A 16,845-nucleotide genomic window follows, 5' to 3' on the forward strand; every position below is an offset into this window, starting at 1 on the left:
GTGTGCCTGGTGTTGGCATCATGGTTGGGGTAGTGGGCTTGGGATCTGAGGATCCTGAGTTCAAATCCCCCTCGGATGTTGAATTAATACCAGGTGGGGTTGACTCTGCATGTCATCCTGAGGTTGGTGAAATGAGTGCCAGATTGCGGGTCTCCCCTGTTGAAGTGGTGACCCATCCAGGATTGTACCCAATAGCCAAAGAGACTGCTTCGGCAGCAGCAATGCTCTGTACAGAGTATGGTCCTGATGGATGGATGGATGGATGGATATATATATATATATATATATATATATATATATATATATATATATATATATATATATATATATATATATATATATATATATATATATATATATATATATATATACACATTTCTTGAAACAATAGGAACATATCGAGTGCACTGAAGGAGCACACAAGCAACAGCCACCACAATGACCAGCAACACCAACAAAGAATTAAAGAAGTTCCTTTTTATTGGACGGTTCACTTCATTTTACATCCTCATTGAGACTCAGGGAAGGACATGCAATGTGTTAGTGAAGTACAACATGCTGTCTGATTAAATCCGTCAGTGAAGTGACAGGTTTGGCACACAGAGTTGTGTATTATTTGCTTACTACACCCACATTGATTCAAGGATCATTCACTCAATATCCATTCAGCTTGATTATGGTTCATTGTTTCGTAAATTAAACTTTATAAATTGGATTATGTTATAGCCGGTTGAAATATTATCCTCACAGCATCCACATCAGTCCAACAGGATGCTGCAGAGGTCACGCACTCACCTTTAAGCCGTCTCATCTGATTTTCATTCGCGACCTGAATATAAACTGTTGGATTAGTGTTTTTCTAGCAAGGGGTCGCATCACAAATTGATCAATCCCTCCGACGGACGTTACGTTGTGTGCCCCATTTATGTTTTTTACCTTTTTTATTTATAAAAAAACTAATTTTATTCAGGCCTTTTTATTTAGGAATGCTATTTTTGCCTGGGTTGGAGAAGGTGAACAGAAAAGCTATGAGAAGCAATTGTTTTGTATTGCCACGACTGAAGCTGTCAAAGCTGGTAGAGTTCCAATTAACGGAATATCTCTGCAATACGTCATAATCATTTATACGGTACATATTTTCGCCGAAGCATGCCATGCACCAGTGGCAGATTGAAACTAATATGCTGCGCTTGTCCTGACCTCGATAGATGTCTTCTGACAATGTGGGCACAGGACGAAAGTGATGGGAAAATAGATGTATAGGTCACGATGCCCCCATCAATGATAACCTCCTAACTTCTTGTGATTTCAGTGCCAAAGGAAAATCACGACTTTTTCTCAATATATATCAAATCAGCTGCCAACTTTTGTTACATCAGAAGCACTTTTTGCTGGCGGACGAGGGAGAGGGGGGGGGGAGCAGTGGCCCACCAAGAAGATTCAAAACATGCAGCTTCAATGTTTTCAGAATATCATTCATTTCCATGCAAACAAGCACTTTTTGTTGCTTTGGCCAATATAATGAAGAGTGGGGCATGTTGTTTCCAGATGAGAATGTTTTTCATTATCCCAAATCTATCCTCTTGTCTAGTGAATATTGTATTTGACTGGGATTTATATCCGAATTAATACTGCTGGTTGCATCATTAATACGGTGTGGCAACGACTATATAATTTGGTTAGGGTACTGGCACATAATCGGCTTATATTTTGGAAAGCTAACGTAGGATCTTTAACACATACACGTGAACACCATCAGGTGGGCAGTCAAATTAATGCCTCCATGAGCATTCCAGTGTCTCACTGGTACATCACCCAGCCGGTGACGTACCATGAGGACAGTTTGGAGTTGTTCCAGGAATCGAACACAGACTGCACTACCTGCTCTGAGCAAACCTGCCATGCTCAGATGATTCCTTTTCCCCCAGATTATTCCAAGTAAAGATATAGTTTAGAATCACTTTATAGGTTAAGATTAGTTTTAAATATTAACAACTCGAGGGGGTTGACAGCGATTAGAGTCAGTGTCATTGTCATTACCCTCACCGAAGGAGATGGTATTGCATTTGGGTCCGCTTGTTACTTACGAAATCTAAAGATTTCGTAAGTATATTGATGATTTCCGTCCTCTGTTTGTTTGTGTGTGTGTGTGTGTGTGTGTGTGTGTGTGTGTGTGTGTTTGTTTGTAGGCACGATAACTCGAGAACGGAAGAAGCTACCAATGTCAAATTACACCATGTGATTCAGCAGGGTGATGGCTCGCGCTGATTAGATTTTGGTCAAAATCGGTCAAAGGTCAAGGTCACAGTGAGGTCAAACATCCAAAAAATGATAACACGAGAATGGAAGAAGCTACCAATGTCAAATTACACCACATGATTCAGGAGTGTGATGGCTAGCAATGATTAGATTTTGGTCAAAATCGGTTAAAGGTCAAGGTCACAGTGAGGTCAAACATCCAAAAAATGATAACTCGAGAATGGAAGAAGGTACCAATGTCAAATTACACCACGTGATTCAGGAGTGTGCTGGCTCGCGCTGATTAGATTTTGGTCAAAATCGGTTAAAGGTCAAGGTCACAGTGAGGTCAAACATCCAAAAAATGATAACTCGAGAACGGAAGAAGCTTCCAATGTCAAATTACACCACATGATTCAGGAGTGTGCTGGCTAGCGCTGATTAGATTTTGGCCAAAATCGGTTAAAGGTCAAGGTCACAGTGAGGTCAAACATCCAAAAAAATGATAACTCGAGAATGGAAGAAGGTACCAATGTCAAATTACACCACGTGATTCAGGAGTGTGCTGGCTAGCGCTGATTAGATTTTGGCCAAAATCGGTTAAAGGTCAAGGTCACAGTGAGGTCAAACATCCAAAAAATGATAACTCGAGAATGGAAGAAGGTACCAATGTCAAATTACACCAAGTGATTCAGGAGGGTGATGGCTAGCGCTGATTAGATTTTGGTCAAAATCAGTCAAAGGTCAAGGTCACAGTGAGGTCAAACATCCAAAAAATGATAACTCGAGAATGGAAGAAGGTACCAATGTCAAATTACACCACGTGATTCAGGAGGGTGATGGCTAGCGCTGATTAGATTTTGGCCAAAATCGGTTAAAGGTCAAGGTCACAGTGAGGTCAAACATCCAAAAAATGATAACTCGAGAATGGAAGAAGGTACCAATGTCAAATTACACCAAGTGATTCAGGAGGGTGATGGCTAGCGCTGATTAGATTTTGGTCAAAATCAGTCAAAGGTCAAGGTCACAGTGAGGTCAAACATCCAAAAAATGATAACTCGAGAATGGAAGAAGGTACCAATGTCAAATTACACCACGTGATTCAGGAGTGTGCTGGCTAGCGCTGATTAGATTTTGGCCAAAATCGGTTAAAGGTCAAGGTCACAGTGAGGTCAAACATCCAAAAAATGATAACTCGAGAATGGAAGAAGGTACCAATGTCAAATTACACCAAGTGATTCAGGAGGGTGATGGCTAGCGCTGATTAGATTTTGGTCAAAATCAGTCAAAGGTCAAGGTCACAGTGAGGTCAAACATCCAAAAAAATGATAACTCGAGAATGGAAGAAGGTACCAATGTCAAATTACACCACGTGATTCAGGAGTGTGCTGGCTAGCGCTGATTAGATTTTGGTCAAAATCGGTTAAAGGTCAAGGTCACAGTGAGGTCAAACATCCAAAAAATGATAACTCGAGAACGGAAGAAGCTTCCAATGTCAAATTACACCCCATGATTCAGGAGTGTGCTGGCTAGCGCTGATTAGATTTTGGCCAAAATCGGTTAAAGGTCAAGGTCACAGTGAGGTCAAACATCCAAAAAATGATAACTCGAGAATGGAAGAAGGTACCAATGTCAAATTACACCAAGTGATTCAGGAGGGTGATGGCTAGCGCTGATTAGATTTTGGTCAAAATCAGTCAAAGGTCAAGGTCACAGTGAGGTCAAACATCCAAAAAATGATAACTCGAGAACGGAAGAAGCTTCCAATGTCAAATTACACCAGGTGGTTCAGGAGGGTGATGGCTAGTTCAGATTAGATTTTGGTCAAAATCAGTCAAAGGTCAAGGTCACAGTGTGGTCAAACATCCAAAAAATAACTCGAGAACGGAAGCAGCTTCCAATGTCAAATTACACCTCGTGATTCAGGAGGGTGGTGGCTAGCACTGATTAGATTTTGGTCAAAATCGGTCAAAGGTCAAGGTCACGGTGAGGTCAAACATCCAAAACATTCGATTTTTGATGATTTGGTACAGAATCATCGTAGAAACTTCTGGTTTGCGTCGCTACCTTCTCAAGAGACAGCTTTTATTGGACAAGGTCAGACGTCAAGTTGACAAATTCGTAAGTACCAGTCTATGACCGCTTGTTTGTTTGTTTGTAGGCACGATAACTCGAGAACGGAAGAAGCTACCAATGTCAAATTACACCACGTGATTAAGGAGGGTGATGGCAAGTGCTGAATAGATTTTGGTCGAAATCGGTCAAAGGTCGAGGTCACAGTGAGGTCAAACATCCAAAACATTCGATTTTTGATGGTTTGGTACAGAATCATCGTAGAAACTTCTGGTTTGCGTCGTTACCTTCTCGAGACAGCTTTTATTAGACAAGGTCAGAGGTCAAGTTGACGATTTCGTAAGTACCAGTCTATGAGTGCTTGTTATCTTGCCAAAACGAAGTTTTTGCAAGATATGTTAGTCAGCTTGTATGTTTTTATTTATTTATTTATTTTTTGTTTGTTTTTTTGTTTGTCTGTAATCACGTATAAAAAAATTCTGCAGAGCACAGTTATCATTGGAAATTTTTGTAACTTCGCATATCAGAGGCCTATAGAGGTCCCTTTCAGTGCACAAAATTTTGAAGGTCAAGGTCAAAGGTCAAGGTCACTTTGTCGCAAATCAGGGGAGTCGCCGAAACCCATATTTTTTTTGAGTAATTTTGATCGGATCATCTTCAAACTTCATGGGAATATAGTTCATGGTCTGGCGCTCAGCTGATTAATTTTTGGTAGCGATTGGCCTTGACGTTCATGGTTAGCACCTCAGGTCAAACAAATTTGACCCCAAGGTCAAATTTTCAAGTTTTTGGAACCATATCGTGTAGAACCTCAAATTGAACACCTCGATGAGTGCTTTCTGGATATGTCAAGCTTGAGACATTATGATGTCATTTGGTGTCGTTATGAGGCAAAAGCATATTTTTCATGGTTACTCTGCAGAACGATTCTCATCGGAATCTCTCGTAGGCAGATATTCCTCAAGGAGTCGCTCCTGGTGGATAGCAGCTCTGTTCACCTCAGTGTGACCTTCAAGAAGTCACACGTGGTCACCTTTTGGCAAGATACGGGTCAACCTGCGGGTGACATTGGTTTATTTGTTTGTTTGTTTGTTTGTATGTTTGTTACTTACGAAATCTAAAGATTTCGTAAGTATATTGATGCCTTCCTTTCTGTTTGTTTGTTTGTTTGTAGGCACGATAACTCGAGAAGGGAAGAAGCTAACAATGTCAAATTACACCACGTGATTCAGGAGGGTGATGGCTAGTGCTGCTTAGATTTTGGTCAAAATCGGTCAAAGGTCAAGGTCACAGTGAGGTCAAACATAATTCCGTAAATTCACGTGGAGAAATGGAGTATTTTTGCTTCGCTCGACGTTACGACTCCATTTTAACTTTGATTTTAATTTTGTCTTCGGTTTTTGCGATCGCTTAAGACGCTTAAAACTCGGTTGTAGAAATTCTGGTAAAAATCGGATGTTTTGGAGACGTTTTAAGATTGTATAAAAAATATTTCACTCGACGCGTCACGGGTCGTCCCATGATGCAGTGCGCTCGAGCAGACGCGTCGTTGAGTTACGTTAAGGTAGAATTGCTTGGAGAAATGGAGATTTTTGCTTCGGTCGACGTTACGATTTTTGATGGTTTTATACAGAATCATCGTAGAAACTTCTAGTTTGCGTCGCTACCTTCTCGAGAGACAGCTTTTATTAGACAAGGTCAGAGGTCAAGTTGACGATTTCGTAAGTACCAGTCTATGACTGCTTGTTTATTTTTTGAATAAGGTCTCACTTGGCTGTGCCTGGATGGGGTTGAGGGTCGAGGAGTAGCACCTGAAATGCAAATCTTATCCAGGTTCTTCCTGATGACTTCATCTTTGTTTTTTTCTTTTTCGGGTTCCTTCTGATTCCTCCAATGCAGAACTGTACCCATTTGGACTTCCATTTGATTTGAATTGAATTTATTTTAATCCCATTCTAAATTCAATTGAATAATAATTTTAAAGACATCATTGGTCAGGGTCAGGTGTCCGATCAAAGCGGAGTTGCATCAAAGCGGGACGTCTTGGTACCTGGTCATCACTGCCAGCAGTTATAAAGTGGCAGTTCTAGTTATGTCTCTTATTAATTACATAACTCACCAGAACACAAACGCCACACGAAATACACCACACAAAAACGACACAAAACAAGTGCTGGTGAGGGTATGAAATCTCTGATTGCTCTTTTTCTTGTGAGGAATGCACTGCTTGAAGATTTTCAAATATTATTGTTTGAGAGGAAGACCATTGTAGATTATAATACTTATGTTTATGGGAAAAGGGGCAATAGTGAGATGCATGTTGCGAACATTGTGGATATTCGTGTAGTTTCAGAACTTCTTCGCTGTCTTATGGATTAAGTTAGGGAAGGGATTCTTTTAATGTTACCAATGATGGGACAGGCATTGTCAGATTTAGATATAGCTCGGTTAAAGCATCCCATCTATTTGTTCTCCTCTGCAGAACCCGGTGTGGCCAGGTAGGACGTCAGTAACACAGCACATTCTCATCATCGACATAAGGAGATAACCCGTCCTCCATAGCTGTCCATCAGCACATAGCAGGGAGGAGGGAGAGGGGGTGGATTCCACTTTTGGTCGTGGAAGTCCTCAGTTGTGGGGGTGGAGGCGAGAGTTGTAGAGGCTTCAGGGATGGGATTCCTGACGGCTCGGCCCTGTCTTAACTGCGATTGGTGGTCATAGCAGTGCAGAGATTTGTAGGAGCCTTTGGGCGTGGAATAATAAGCTCCTCAGTGCCATAATTGCTTGGTCTCCATGGGGCCGTAATTGGTTGGTGGAGCCCATGTGGATGGAGACCTTTGTGGCCTATGATTGCTTAGTCTTAGTCGATGGAGACTTGTGGAAGGGTGGGGGGTGGGTATAAAACCCAGGCCCCAACAGCAAGTGTGCTGTTTGACACTGTCTCTTGGAACAGCTTGTTTTCTCTGGAATGTAACCACTGATGCTCTAGTCTAGACTCTGCATCTCGCCACTGGCTCACCGTGATATTCTGGCTTGCTGCCTGGCTCCTGCTCTTGCCCTGGGAGAGATGAAGCAGCACCATGCATGTTCTTCTCCAGCTGTTTTGCACGAGCCACATGCTCTTTATGATGTGCCTTTCCCTCAACACTGCCCAGTTTTAGTGTATGTGGAACCTCAGGGGAAGAAAGAATTTTTGTGCTGTGTGTTTGTCTTTCAGGATTTGTGTTATCCTGTATTGCGCAATAAATTATTTATCTTTTAAAGAACAGCTTGCCTCGGGTTTTAACCTTGCAAATAATGGAGTTAATATGGGATCCCTGGAGGGTTAAAAAAAAATTGTAATTGTCTTTTATAGGCGGCGCAGAAATATCCCTGGAAGACCACGGGCCAGAGGGAACTGCTCAGTACTGGCTTGCGAGAAACCCTTATTGTTCGGTTATCCTTGCTAGTTTGGCAGCTCCAGCATCAATATGTTGGTTTCCTGTTGGGAGGTTGCCATAAATGACAGTACTTTAATCAACACAGTACTTTAATCAAAATCCTCAAACAGCATACTGTGCATCAGGAAGAGATATAAATCTGTACTCACAAAAAATTAATCTATTCTCTTTGAGCACATTTCTCAACTCACAAATCTCTCTCTGCCTCTCTCTCCCTCTCTCGTTATCTCTTTTTCCACAGCTGTTCCTCCATCACCACGCTTCTCACACTGCCCCTTTGAAAAGCTACTGCCCCTGCATCTGGCCAACCTGGGCCGAGCTGAAGGCCCATACTCCTGCTCCGACGAGGAAGATTCCGAAATATTCCAAGCTGAAGACAGTTTTTCTGATTGTCCTTTGCCAGGCTCACCATTGTTATAAGCCTGAACTCCCCATGTGCACTTTCCAGACACACTTTTCACTCACATCAATTGAATCCTAGTAATAACTCTAGTTTGGATGTATATAATGCAACACAGGCTTGATGGGCCATGTAGCCTTATGTATCATAGTAATGCAAATTATGATTGTATCATTAAAATTCGATTGCATATTAATTCCAAAGGTATCAATGAAGTGATATGCCAATCAAATCACTTAATTAGGAAAGTGACAATATTGTTATAAATGAGAAAAAGTGGTGTCGAAAAGCAAGCCAAAAGCACATTCTTCTGATTTAATACAATGTCAAAGCTGTGGTATGCAGCCATTAGGACCACTGGAAAGCTGTGGCCTCCAGAATGAATTGACACCTTATGAGACCATGGGACTTCAGCAAAGAAACTTGCTTTTATAAACTACAACGGAAATGTGGATTCATTTTTTCTGAACTTCCATTCATCAAGATAATTGATCACATATTTTGAAGTTAATGAAAAAGAATGTTTGATATTCCAGTGTAAATGTGCAAACAATAACTGATAGCATGATAGCTGTCCATGTACTGCTCTTATACTTCGCAACCCCCAGGAGTATATCTGGCTGCAGTTTCCTCTCCCACCTGTTGTTTGTCTGTGTGTTGTACCATCCTCCAAACAGTGACGTCTCTGTCTCTGTCTCTGTCTCTGTCTCTCTCCATGGATAAACTTTTAACCACTCATCACGACTCTCTTCCTCATATGTGGTGATTTCAATTGTCACCATTCAGATTGGCTGGGTGTTGCTACCTCTCTCACGAGCCATGGAACTTCAGCGACTCCATGGGACTGACTCGATCTGTAAACTTTCCAACCCAGATTTCTCCCATTGGAAAATCCTCCCTTCTGGAATTGGTTATGACCAACTTCCCCATCAGAGAACAGCCTCAGTGCCAGCGAGTCTGGCAGTTCACCCAGGCAAACTGGCAGGGACTGCAAGCAGCCATTATACTTCATGACTGATCTCCTATATCTACCACCCCTGATATTAACTCAGCGTGGGAATTCTTCCACAGAAACCTGCTCTCCATTATGCACAGATTTATCCCATTTCATGTTTTGGTATCATACCCATGGTACACTGAATTCTGTGGTCGGCAGGAGGCTTGAAATAACTTTCCTTCTCTTCCTGGAAGGCAAATCCGACCGAAGGCAACCTCAAATGATCCCATAAAGCCTGCAATAAAGGTGTATTTACTCTCAGGAGTGCCAGAAAAAAAATCTGGCCAACTTCAAGTTCAAAAGTTCAAACTTGTATTCCTCGTTTAAAACCTAGTGGTGCTTGTCAAGTCTGTCTCTGCTGTCTGTTCCCCCTCCATCCCTTCTCTTGCTTCAAATGGCATCACAGCAGACTCTGCTCGTGAGAAGGCCGAACCCCTAAATTTTGTGTTTACTTCCAAATCTTGTGTCCCTAACCCCCCTCACTCTCTGTGCTCACTCGACCCTGTCACACCCAACTGCTCCTGGAGTCTGTGTCCTTTGCACTTGAGATGGTGGAAAAAATTTTGACATCCCTCGACTGTGATTCTTCAACCTCTCTCACGAGCCAAGGAACTTCAGCAAATGACTTCTGCGACTCCGAGACCATGTGGAGGGACTCGCGATTAACTTCAGAAAAGGATTTTTGTTGTGCAGATCACCAATCTGAATGAAATTTGGCATACTTAAATAATTTTAGACGCCGAGTCCAAATCCACTTGTTTCCACGTCGAGGATGTGACACAATTGGTCATTTTTGGCAATTAAAGATGAACCGAACATTAAAGCACGATTTTGACACAGAAATGAAGAATCAAGGTTAGACTGATATGTACGTCAAAGAAAACTCTTGTGAGGTCTTAAAATGTCACAATATGTTTATACAGAGCCCTATTCACTGTTATTAAAGATGTTTATAATTAAAGGTCGTAAACCGAAGCAGTTACATATTTTTATCGGCAGAAAACGTCTGGACCGACCAGACAGGCCTTCGAGTTGACCAAGGCAACTTTTTGCTTAAACGGCAGCCACACTGGCTATTAAAGGTAGTGACATTGACTATTAAAGACAGTTACAGTGACTATTACGGATTAAATCAAAGACAAAGAGACTGCGTGACTCAGCCTGATGAAAAGTAGAACCACCACAAGAGGATTACTGTATTAGAACTCCAGTATTTCTTGCTCTGAAGCGGTAACTGAACTAGGCTCTTGACTGCTGCTATTACAAAACTCAAGTCCACTATTACATGCTAACCAACCTGAATACTACTGTGTAGTAGATCACCACAGCAAAAGCAGTGGGACACCCGTATTCACAGTTTGTCGTCGGAATCATCGTCAGTTCCGCTTTCATCATCCATAAGTTCCATTTCTGCACGGGTCTGTTCATCGTTGGCGCAGTTTTGACACCCACGGCACTCTGTGCAGGACAGTCCTTTTGACCGGCAAGAACACTGGTTGGTCTCGCATTTCATCTTCTTGCAATTACATTTCGTCGCCTCTAACAGTTCCTTCAGCGCTGGTGGTTTGCTCAGCCAGTGAACAGTCAGTGCTCCGTTGCGTTACATCCATCCGTGAAATGTAGGAGAAGGGGCTTCTATAAACCTCTCAGTCGTGCGGTGGTGGATCGCAGACTGATAGCTCACTCTTTTGCAATGCAGCATCAGAGCGTCGCTTGTAGGCGGCAACTTCTGTTCTCCCAGCTACTGGCTGCAGAATAGCTTGTAGCGAGCCTCATTCACACTCTTCATGGTCGGCTGATTGTACATGGCGCAGACGAATTGTTCCAGGTCGTGAATGATATTCTGATCTAGTGCGAATTCTCGACTAATGCTCCCGAAACAGGTGATGAGATGGGGACCCTTCATCATCAAGTCAAATGGCCTTGTTTTGCCCTTACCGTGGAATGCACTGGTGGTATCACTTCCCATGAAATTGTGCAAACCTATCAACGCATCGCAGACAGAACTTTCCAGGGCATTACACAGCTTCCTAATGTCAACGACGATAATGTCCTTCGGACTTCCTGTGACCAGATGGAAATTTCGTGCCCAAATCGACTTCGAGTGAGCCAACGCCAACACAAACACATCGGTGTCGAAACTCTCTATGCACACCGACTCTTCATTCTGTCCCGCGTGAGTTGCATGTAGCAGGAGCTTCATGTCAGCTTCCTCATGGTCACATTCAAGTTCAGGTACTGACGACAGTCATGACACCATTCGACGCCTTGATTTTCTCACATTTGCCGGCATGACTGACGTACAACAGCATGTCACCCAGTTTTCATGGAGAGATGTTCCTCGTCCACGATTCGACGATGAACTCTATCAACGCCTCCTTGTTGGCTCCGCTCAGGAGATAATTGGCCCACTGTTTTGGAAGGGCTTGATCACATCCGTAGATGGTTCGTACCTGAAGATCGCCCGCCCTGCCCACTCGTCTGGCGTGCTCCAGGCACTTGATGCTGATACTTGGGTAAGTATCAAACACCACGTCCAGTCTCGAATATTGGTTATGTCGTGCTTTGGCCACTACGATGTTCAGCTCCATCTCTTCCATTTTGCCTAAAGTGTAATGCAGTGAACCAGCCTTTATCGCCTGAATAACGGCCATTCCATCCACAATCGTTGCACCTTGGATAGGCCAAGTGTCCACACGGCAATCGGGCCACAGTTACAGTATATGGTTGCAGAGTTTGGCTTTGTCCGTCTTAGCAATCGAACCATCACCAGATGCCAGTGGGAAAGATATGTTTGCCAGTGGGTATGCGAGCAGATCGTGGAGTGTTACATTGCTTTACTCGCCAATCAACAGCAGTCGTGTGAAAAGATGACGTTCATTCGCAATTTCAACCTTCGGCGTCTGCTGGTGGGGAGTCGCCGACTTGCCTCGCGCCTTCGAGAAAGTTGCCAATTTGGCCTTCGAAATCGGACTGAAGAATGGGACCTCACCCGAGAGAAGCCGATCACGCATGAATTGCATGACAGCATTCTCTCCCTTGACATACGCGTCCATCAAGTCCGCGGAAGTGGCTGGCGGTGCGATGACACCTGAACTAATGTTGACGAGTTCAAGGTGAGCGCGGGAGAAAGGGTTAATCATTTGAAGTACTGTGTCCATCACTTGGATCACCACTGCTTCGTTCTTCTTCGAGCTCGACACATCCAAATCCTTTCTCGTTCGGGGCTCGTCATGGATACCCGCCATGGACTCACATTTCCTTGCGATTTCCGCACGTGCTGGTTGGGACAGGATCCACTTCTTCACAGCTGTGCTTTTCTGAGTGTAACCAATGATGCCTCCACTGGTCTTGCTGTCCCTATTTAAAGTCTGCTCTATGATCTGATCACATGCAACACTACTAAATCCATAACGAGTATGCCGTAGGGCAGTCCATTTGCCATCCATGAACGCTTGATAGGTGTCTGGGTGGGAGTGCTCTAGCCCGGCCATTTCCAGCCAGTAAACAGGTAAGTACCTTGCATAGTTTAGGTGATCGTACGCAAAGTACCAAGGCATTGACGCTCTCGCGATCGCAAGGTGTTTCGGCCAGTTCGAAGTACGAGTTGCCCGTATAAGCTCTAGTGCTAGCTCCACCATTTCCAAGTAGGGCCATGTAATGTCCACACTTTGGTGTTTGTTCAGGTCATCCCTCACCATGAGTGCTCCCGAGTATAGAACATGTAAATTGAGGCCTGAGTCACCCTTCTGTGGACCCTGGCTGGCTTCATCCTCTGTAGTTGACTCTGTTTCTGTTGTAGAGCTGCTGTCTACAACAGCAGCCTGAGCAATGGAACCAATATCAATGTCCATGTACACCACTTCGCTCTCAGACATTTTTGGTGGACGATAGAAAATCATGTCTGGGTTCCGTTCCTGCAGTCTTTTCTTCAGTCTTGTTGTCTGGTAGTTGGCCTTATCCTGACCTTCGCAAACTCTGAGTAGGTCATTGAACATCTCACACAACTTCTTCATATGTATAGATTGCTTTCCATCAATGAGTCTTACCTGGATTACTTTATCATGGAAAATGTCAAATGTTGAGTCATAGTTCACTTTCTGAGTTTGGAGTTTACTTTCACTCTGTCTGTGGTATGTGTCATTCACATACTCATAATAATATTTATGGTGATAACAAACTGCCAGCGCCACACAGTCTTTATCCTTTATAGTTGTCATTATTCTCACATCACGTTCATCTCTCCTCTGCTCAGCAGTTTCCCTCAGCTTTCCTCCATCCTGTTTCTGCCAGGGACAACTGATCACGTTGAGATTTTCCTTTGACACGGATGAATTTGTCTTTTTCTGGCATATCACACAAATTCTTGGCAGTACACCAGCTGATTTGCCAGCCACCATTTCTACAGAGGTTCTGAGGGATTTTCTACGTATTTTGTGGTATGAGTGCCCCTCCTCTTCTAGTCCACCCACCACCTCACTGGCTCTAGCAGAAACTGCAGTCATGCTGGCTTCTGATTTCCTTTTCCTGGCTTCAGTACGTTTTATATGATCCTTGTTACAAAACGACGCATAGCAGAACCAGTGACAGCCTGCATCCGTAGGAGAATCAGTCATTGGCAGCAGTTTCATCATTTGATCAGCAAACGGCATTTGTTGATAGTTTCACTATCTGTGGCGTCGCACCAAGCCTTCGCACACTCGCACACCTTAAGCCAGCTCTTATCCGTGAAATGCGTCACTTTCTCATCTTCCTCCCCACCCAAGTGTGAAACAACGCATATTTGGTTGTTGAAAGACCAAAAATCACTCGAAACATCATGGGTACCGCCATCTTGATTTGTTGTTTCCTGGTGGTTTCCTCTGCAATTACAAGCACGCCACGCCCACTTCACGGCGGTAATTTCAAATGGTAATAACTGTCGGTGTGTCAACTTGTGCATAAGGAAAGAAGTAGGAATTTCAATGGTGTGTTCTCATGAATGTACAGGGTGAATTTTGTTTAGATTGGTGATCTGCACAACGAAACTGAACGAACCGACCCACCTCCACATGACCTATCCATGGGACTGACTCGATATGTAAAAACTTTCCAACCCAGATTTCTCCGCTTGGCAAATCCTCCCTTCTGGAATTGGTTATGACCAACTTCATAATCAGCTCACGTGTCCTAAAAGTTGCTCTGCTGCTTTGCACATCCTCTTTCTGCTCCGTTCACTGTATCACAGTATTTTCCCAGGTCATCTTCCATCTTATTGGAGTCAGCCAACACCACCACATTACATAAACAAGGTCCAGAAACCATTCTCCTTAATTACACACCAAATGAGGTTACTTCCATTCATCAGCAAGGTCATGGACTTCATAATCGCAGTAAGTATCAAATCCTTCCTCATCTCCAATGGCCTGTTCTCTGACCATCAGTTCGGATTCAGACCAGGTCACTCTCCCTTGGAAATGCTGCTTCTTCTCTCCCAACAATGGATGGAGGCTCTCAATGTCAGATATGAGATCTGGGCTGTCTCTCTCAATATATATATATATATATATATATATATATATATATATATATATATATATATATATATATATATATATATATATATATATATATATATATATATATATATATATATATATATATATTGAGCATTTGATACAGTCTGACACTCTGCCCCACTCTCCAAATTATCTGCTTATGGTATCCAAGGCAACTTCACACTTAGCTTGATAGAGTAATACTCTCCCATTTGAGCTTGCTCTCCTGCCTCACACCTTGCTCAGGTTGATGCCATGGAAAAACCAAGGCCTTCAATATTATTGGAATCACCCATGATGAAGCAGAGTCTATAGGCCTATCACTTTCACATCATACACAGGTCGGTGGTCTCTCTCTTCTATGTTTCTGGTCTTCCACCCTCTGCTTGTTTCCAGGCTCTGTCCCACCCCCTCCCCAGGTTTCTGCAGGGTAAAACTTCAAATTCCAGAATCAGTGCTCACCTCCACTTATTCGTTCCTCTTTTCTCCTGCCTGTGGAATCAACTGTCCAAACTCTCTCTCCATTCATATTTTCAATCACACTCTTACCTCCAGGTTTTCAAGCCAACTGTTCACCATCATCTCAATTCATCCTCCATCTAAAACCATGATATTTTTTTCTATCCCCATTAACTCTCCCCAAGCCTACCTCTTTCCAACTTCCCAGTTTTTCCATCATGAGAGTTTGTTTGTGTCTCTAACTTGTTCAACCCCTGTTTGCCGTTCTTCTCATTCTTCCTCACATCCCTCATCTTCGACGTCTCTCTCTATTTTGTCCCTCAACACTGTTGTTGTATGTTTCTCCCCCTCCTTCTGCTGTTCGTTTTGTTATGTTGCGTCCTGATCCGTTCTATGTTGCTCCTCCACAAACCTCGACGCTGTACCGACGACGACACCTGAGAAGTATCTAATCATCCATCCTTGCATCCTGTATGTGTAAAGCACCTCTGCTGTTCTATATGTTTTGCTCACAAACAAAGCCATTGACATTTACCTTCCACTGAACCGTTCCTTATTTCTCAAATAAGTCAGAAATGGCATCAAGCATGGGTTACAGAAGAATGAAAAACGAGGTCATTCCAGAAGTGGTCTCGCCACAGCGATGTTTGAAATAAATGTCATCAGCAATTGAAAAATAAAACTTGTAGCCATCTACGACGACTACTACCACTATTATTATTATTATTCCCACCTTATTGTGGGGTTAGCTGGGGAATGTTTTTGGACCAGGTCTTTCACGAACCAGCCTGCCAGGCGTGACGTTTGTTTTTGGATGCGAAGGTGGAAGGAATTTATGATTTGTTTCGGGTGCTGGTAATAACTCACTCACTTTTGAAAGACACCATGGAATCTCTAACATCTACCAACGACCACTGCTGGCATACAGGTCCTCTGGCTTAACATTCATTCAATGGATGGTGCACACATCGATGCGTTGCTTTGCATGCGAAACACCAGAATGACCGTTTATAGCTTGGTCGAGATTCAAACCCAGAATGGACAGCTCAAGGGCCAGTGTGCATACTCCTAGGCTGTTCTGCCAGCCAACCATGTGTAGCCATCTCGTCCAAGCAATATAAATAAAATGTCTTACCATATAATGCATTCCTGTAGCACAGACAACTGCTTCTGGAATGTCTTCACATCCACCACCGAAGGTAGACGGAGGTTATGTTTTCACTCCTGTCTCTGTGCGTTTGTCTGTGAGCAAGATATCTCAAAAAGTTGCAGACGGATTCAGACGAAACTTGGTGGACAGGGTAGGTGTGTGATATAGACGAATCGATTAGATTTTGGTGAAAATTCGGACATGATAATTTTTCAAGTGATTCTTCACCTTTGAGAGTTGGGGCCAAAAACTATGTACAGCAGGGTATCTCAAAAAGTTGCAGACGAGTTATGACAAAACTAGGTGGATGAATTGTTTAGGTGACAATAACAAGTCGATTCGATTTTGGTTAAGGTCCGAATCCTAATCCGATCTATCAGTGGGATACAAAACGTACTGTTCAGCCTGGCAGAGGTTTGCGCTCTACCGAGTGCTGTTCCAGTTTGCACCTGAGGTCAGGTCAGGTCAGGTATGGGAGCATGTGCCAGAACAGCGCGTCGCTGCGTCCACTTTCCGCCGGTACTCCAGGGGCCTCCGTCTGGCCATCCCCC

General features: G+C 43.3%; 1 protein-coding gene across 6 annotated transcripts in view; it reads left to right on the forward strand.

Annotated features, from left to right (window-relative positions):
• LOC147026227 (delayed-rectifier potassium channel regulatory subunit KCNS3-like) overlaps positions 1 to 14,668 on the forward strand; it is a 44,258-nt gene extending 29,590 nt beyond the window's left edge. For all 6 annotated transcript variants that reach the window (XM_085881432.1, XM_085881431.1, XM_085881430.1 and 3 more), the window contains one exon: positions 7,993 to 14,668. In XM_085881432.1, the coding sequence (XP_085737558.1) occupies positions 7,993 to 8,171 (179 nt within the window). In that variant the 3' untranslated portion in view covers positions 8,172 to 14,668. The remainder of the gene's footprint in view (positions 1 to 7,992) is intronic.
• The last annotated feature ends 2,177 nt before the right edge of the window (positions 14,669 to 16,845 follow it).

The sequence above is a fragment of the Eptatretus burgeri genome, chromosome 5, assembly GCF_056783735.1.
Source record: "Eptatretus burgeri isolate ZD-2024b chromosome 5, Ebu_testis_v1, whole genome shotgun sequence".
In the NCBI taxonomy this organism is placed as follows: domain Eukaryota; kingdom Metazoa; phylum Chordata; class Myxini; order Myxiniformes; family Myxinidae; genus Eptatretus; species Eptatretus burgeri.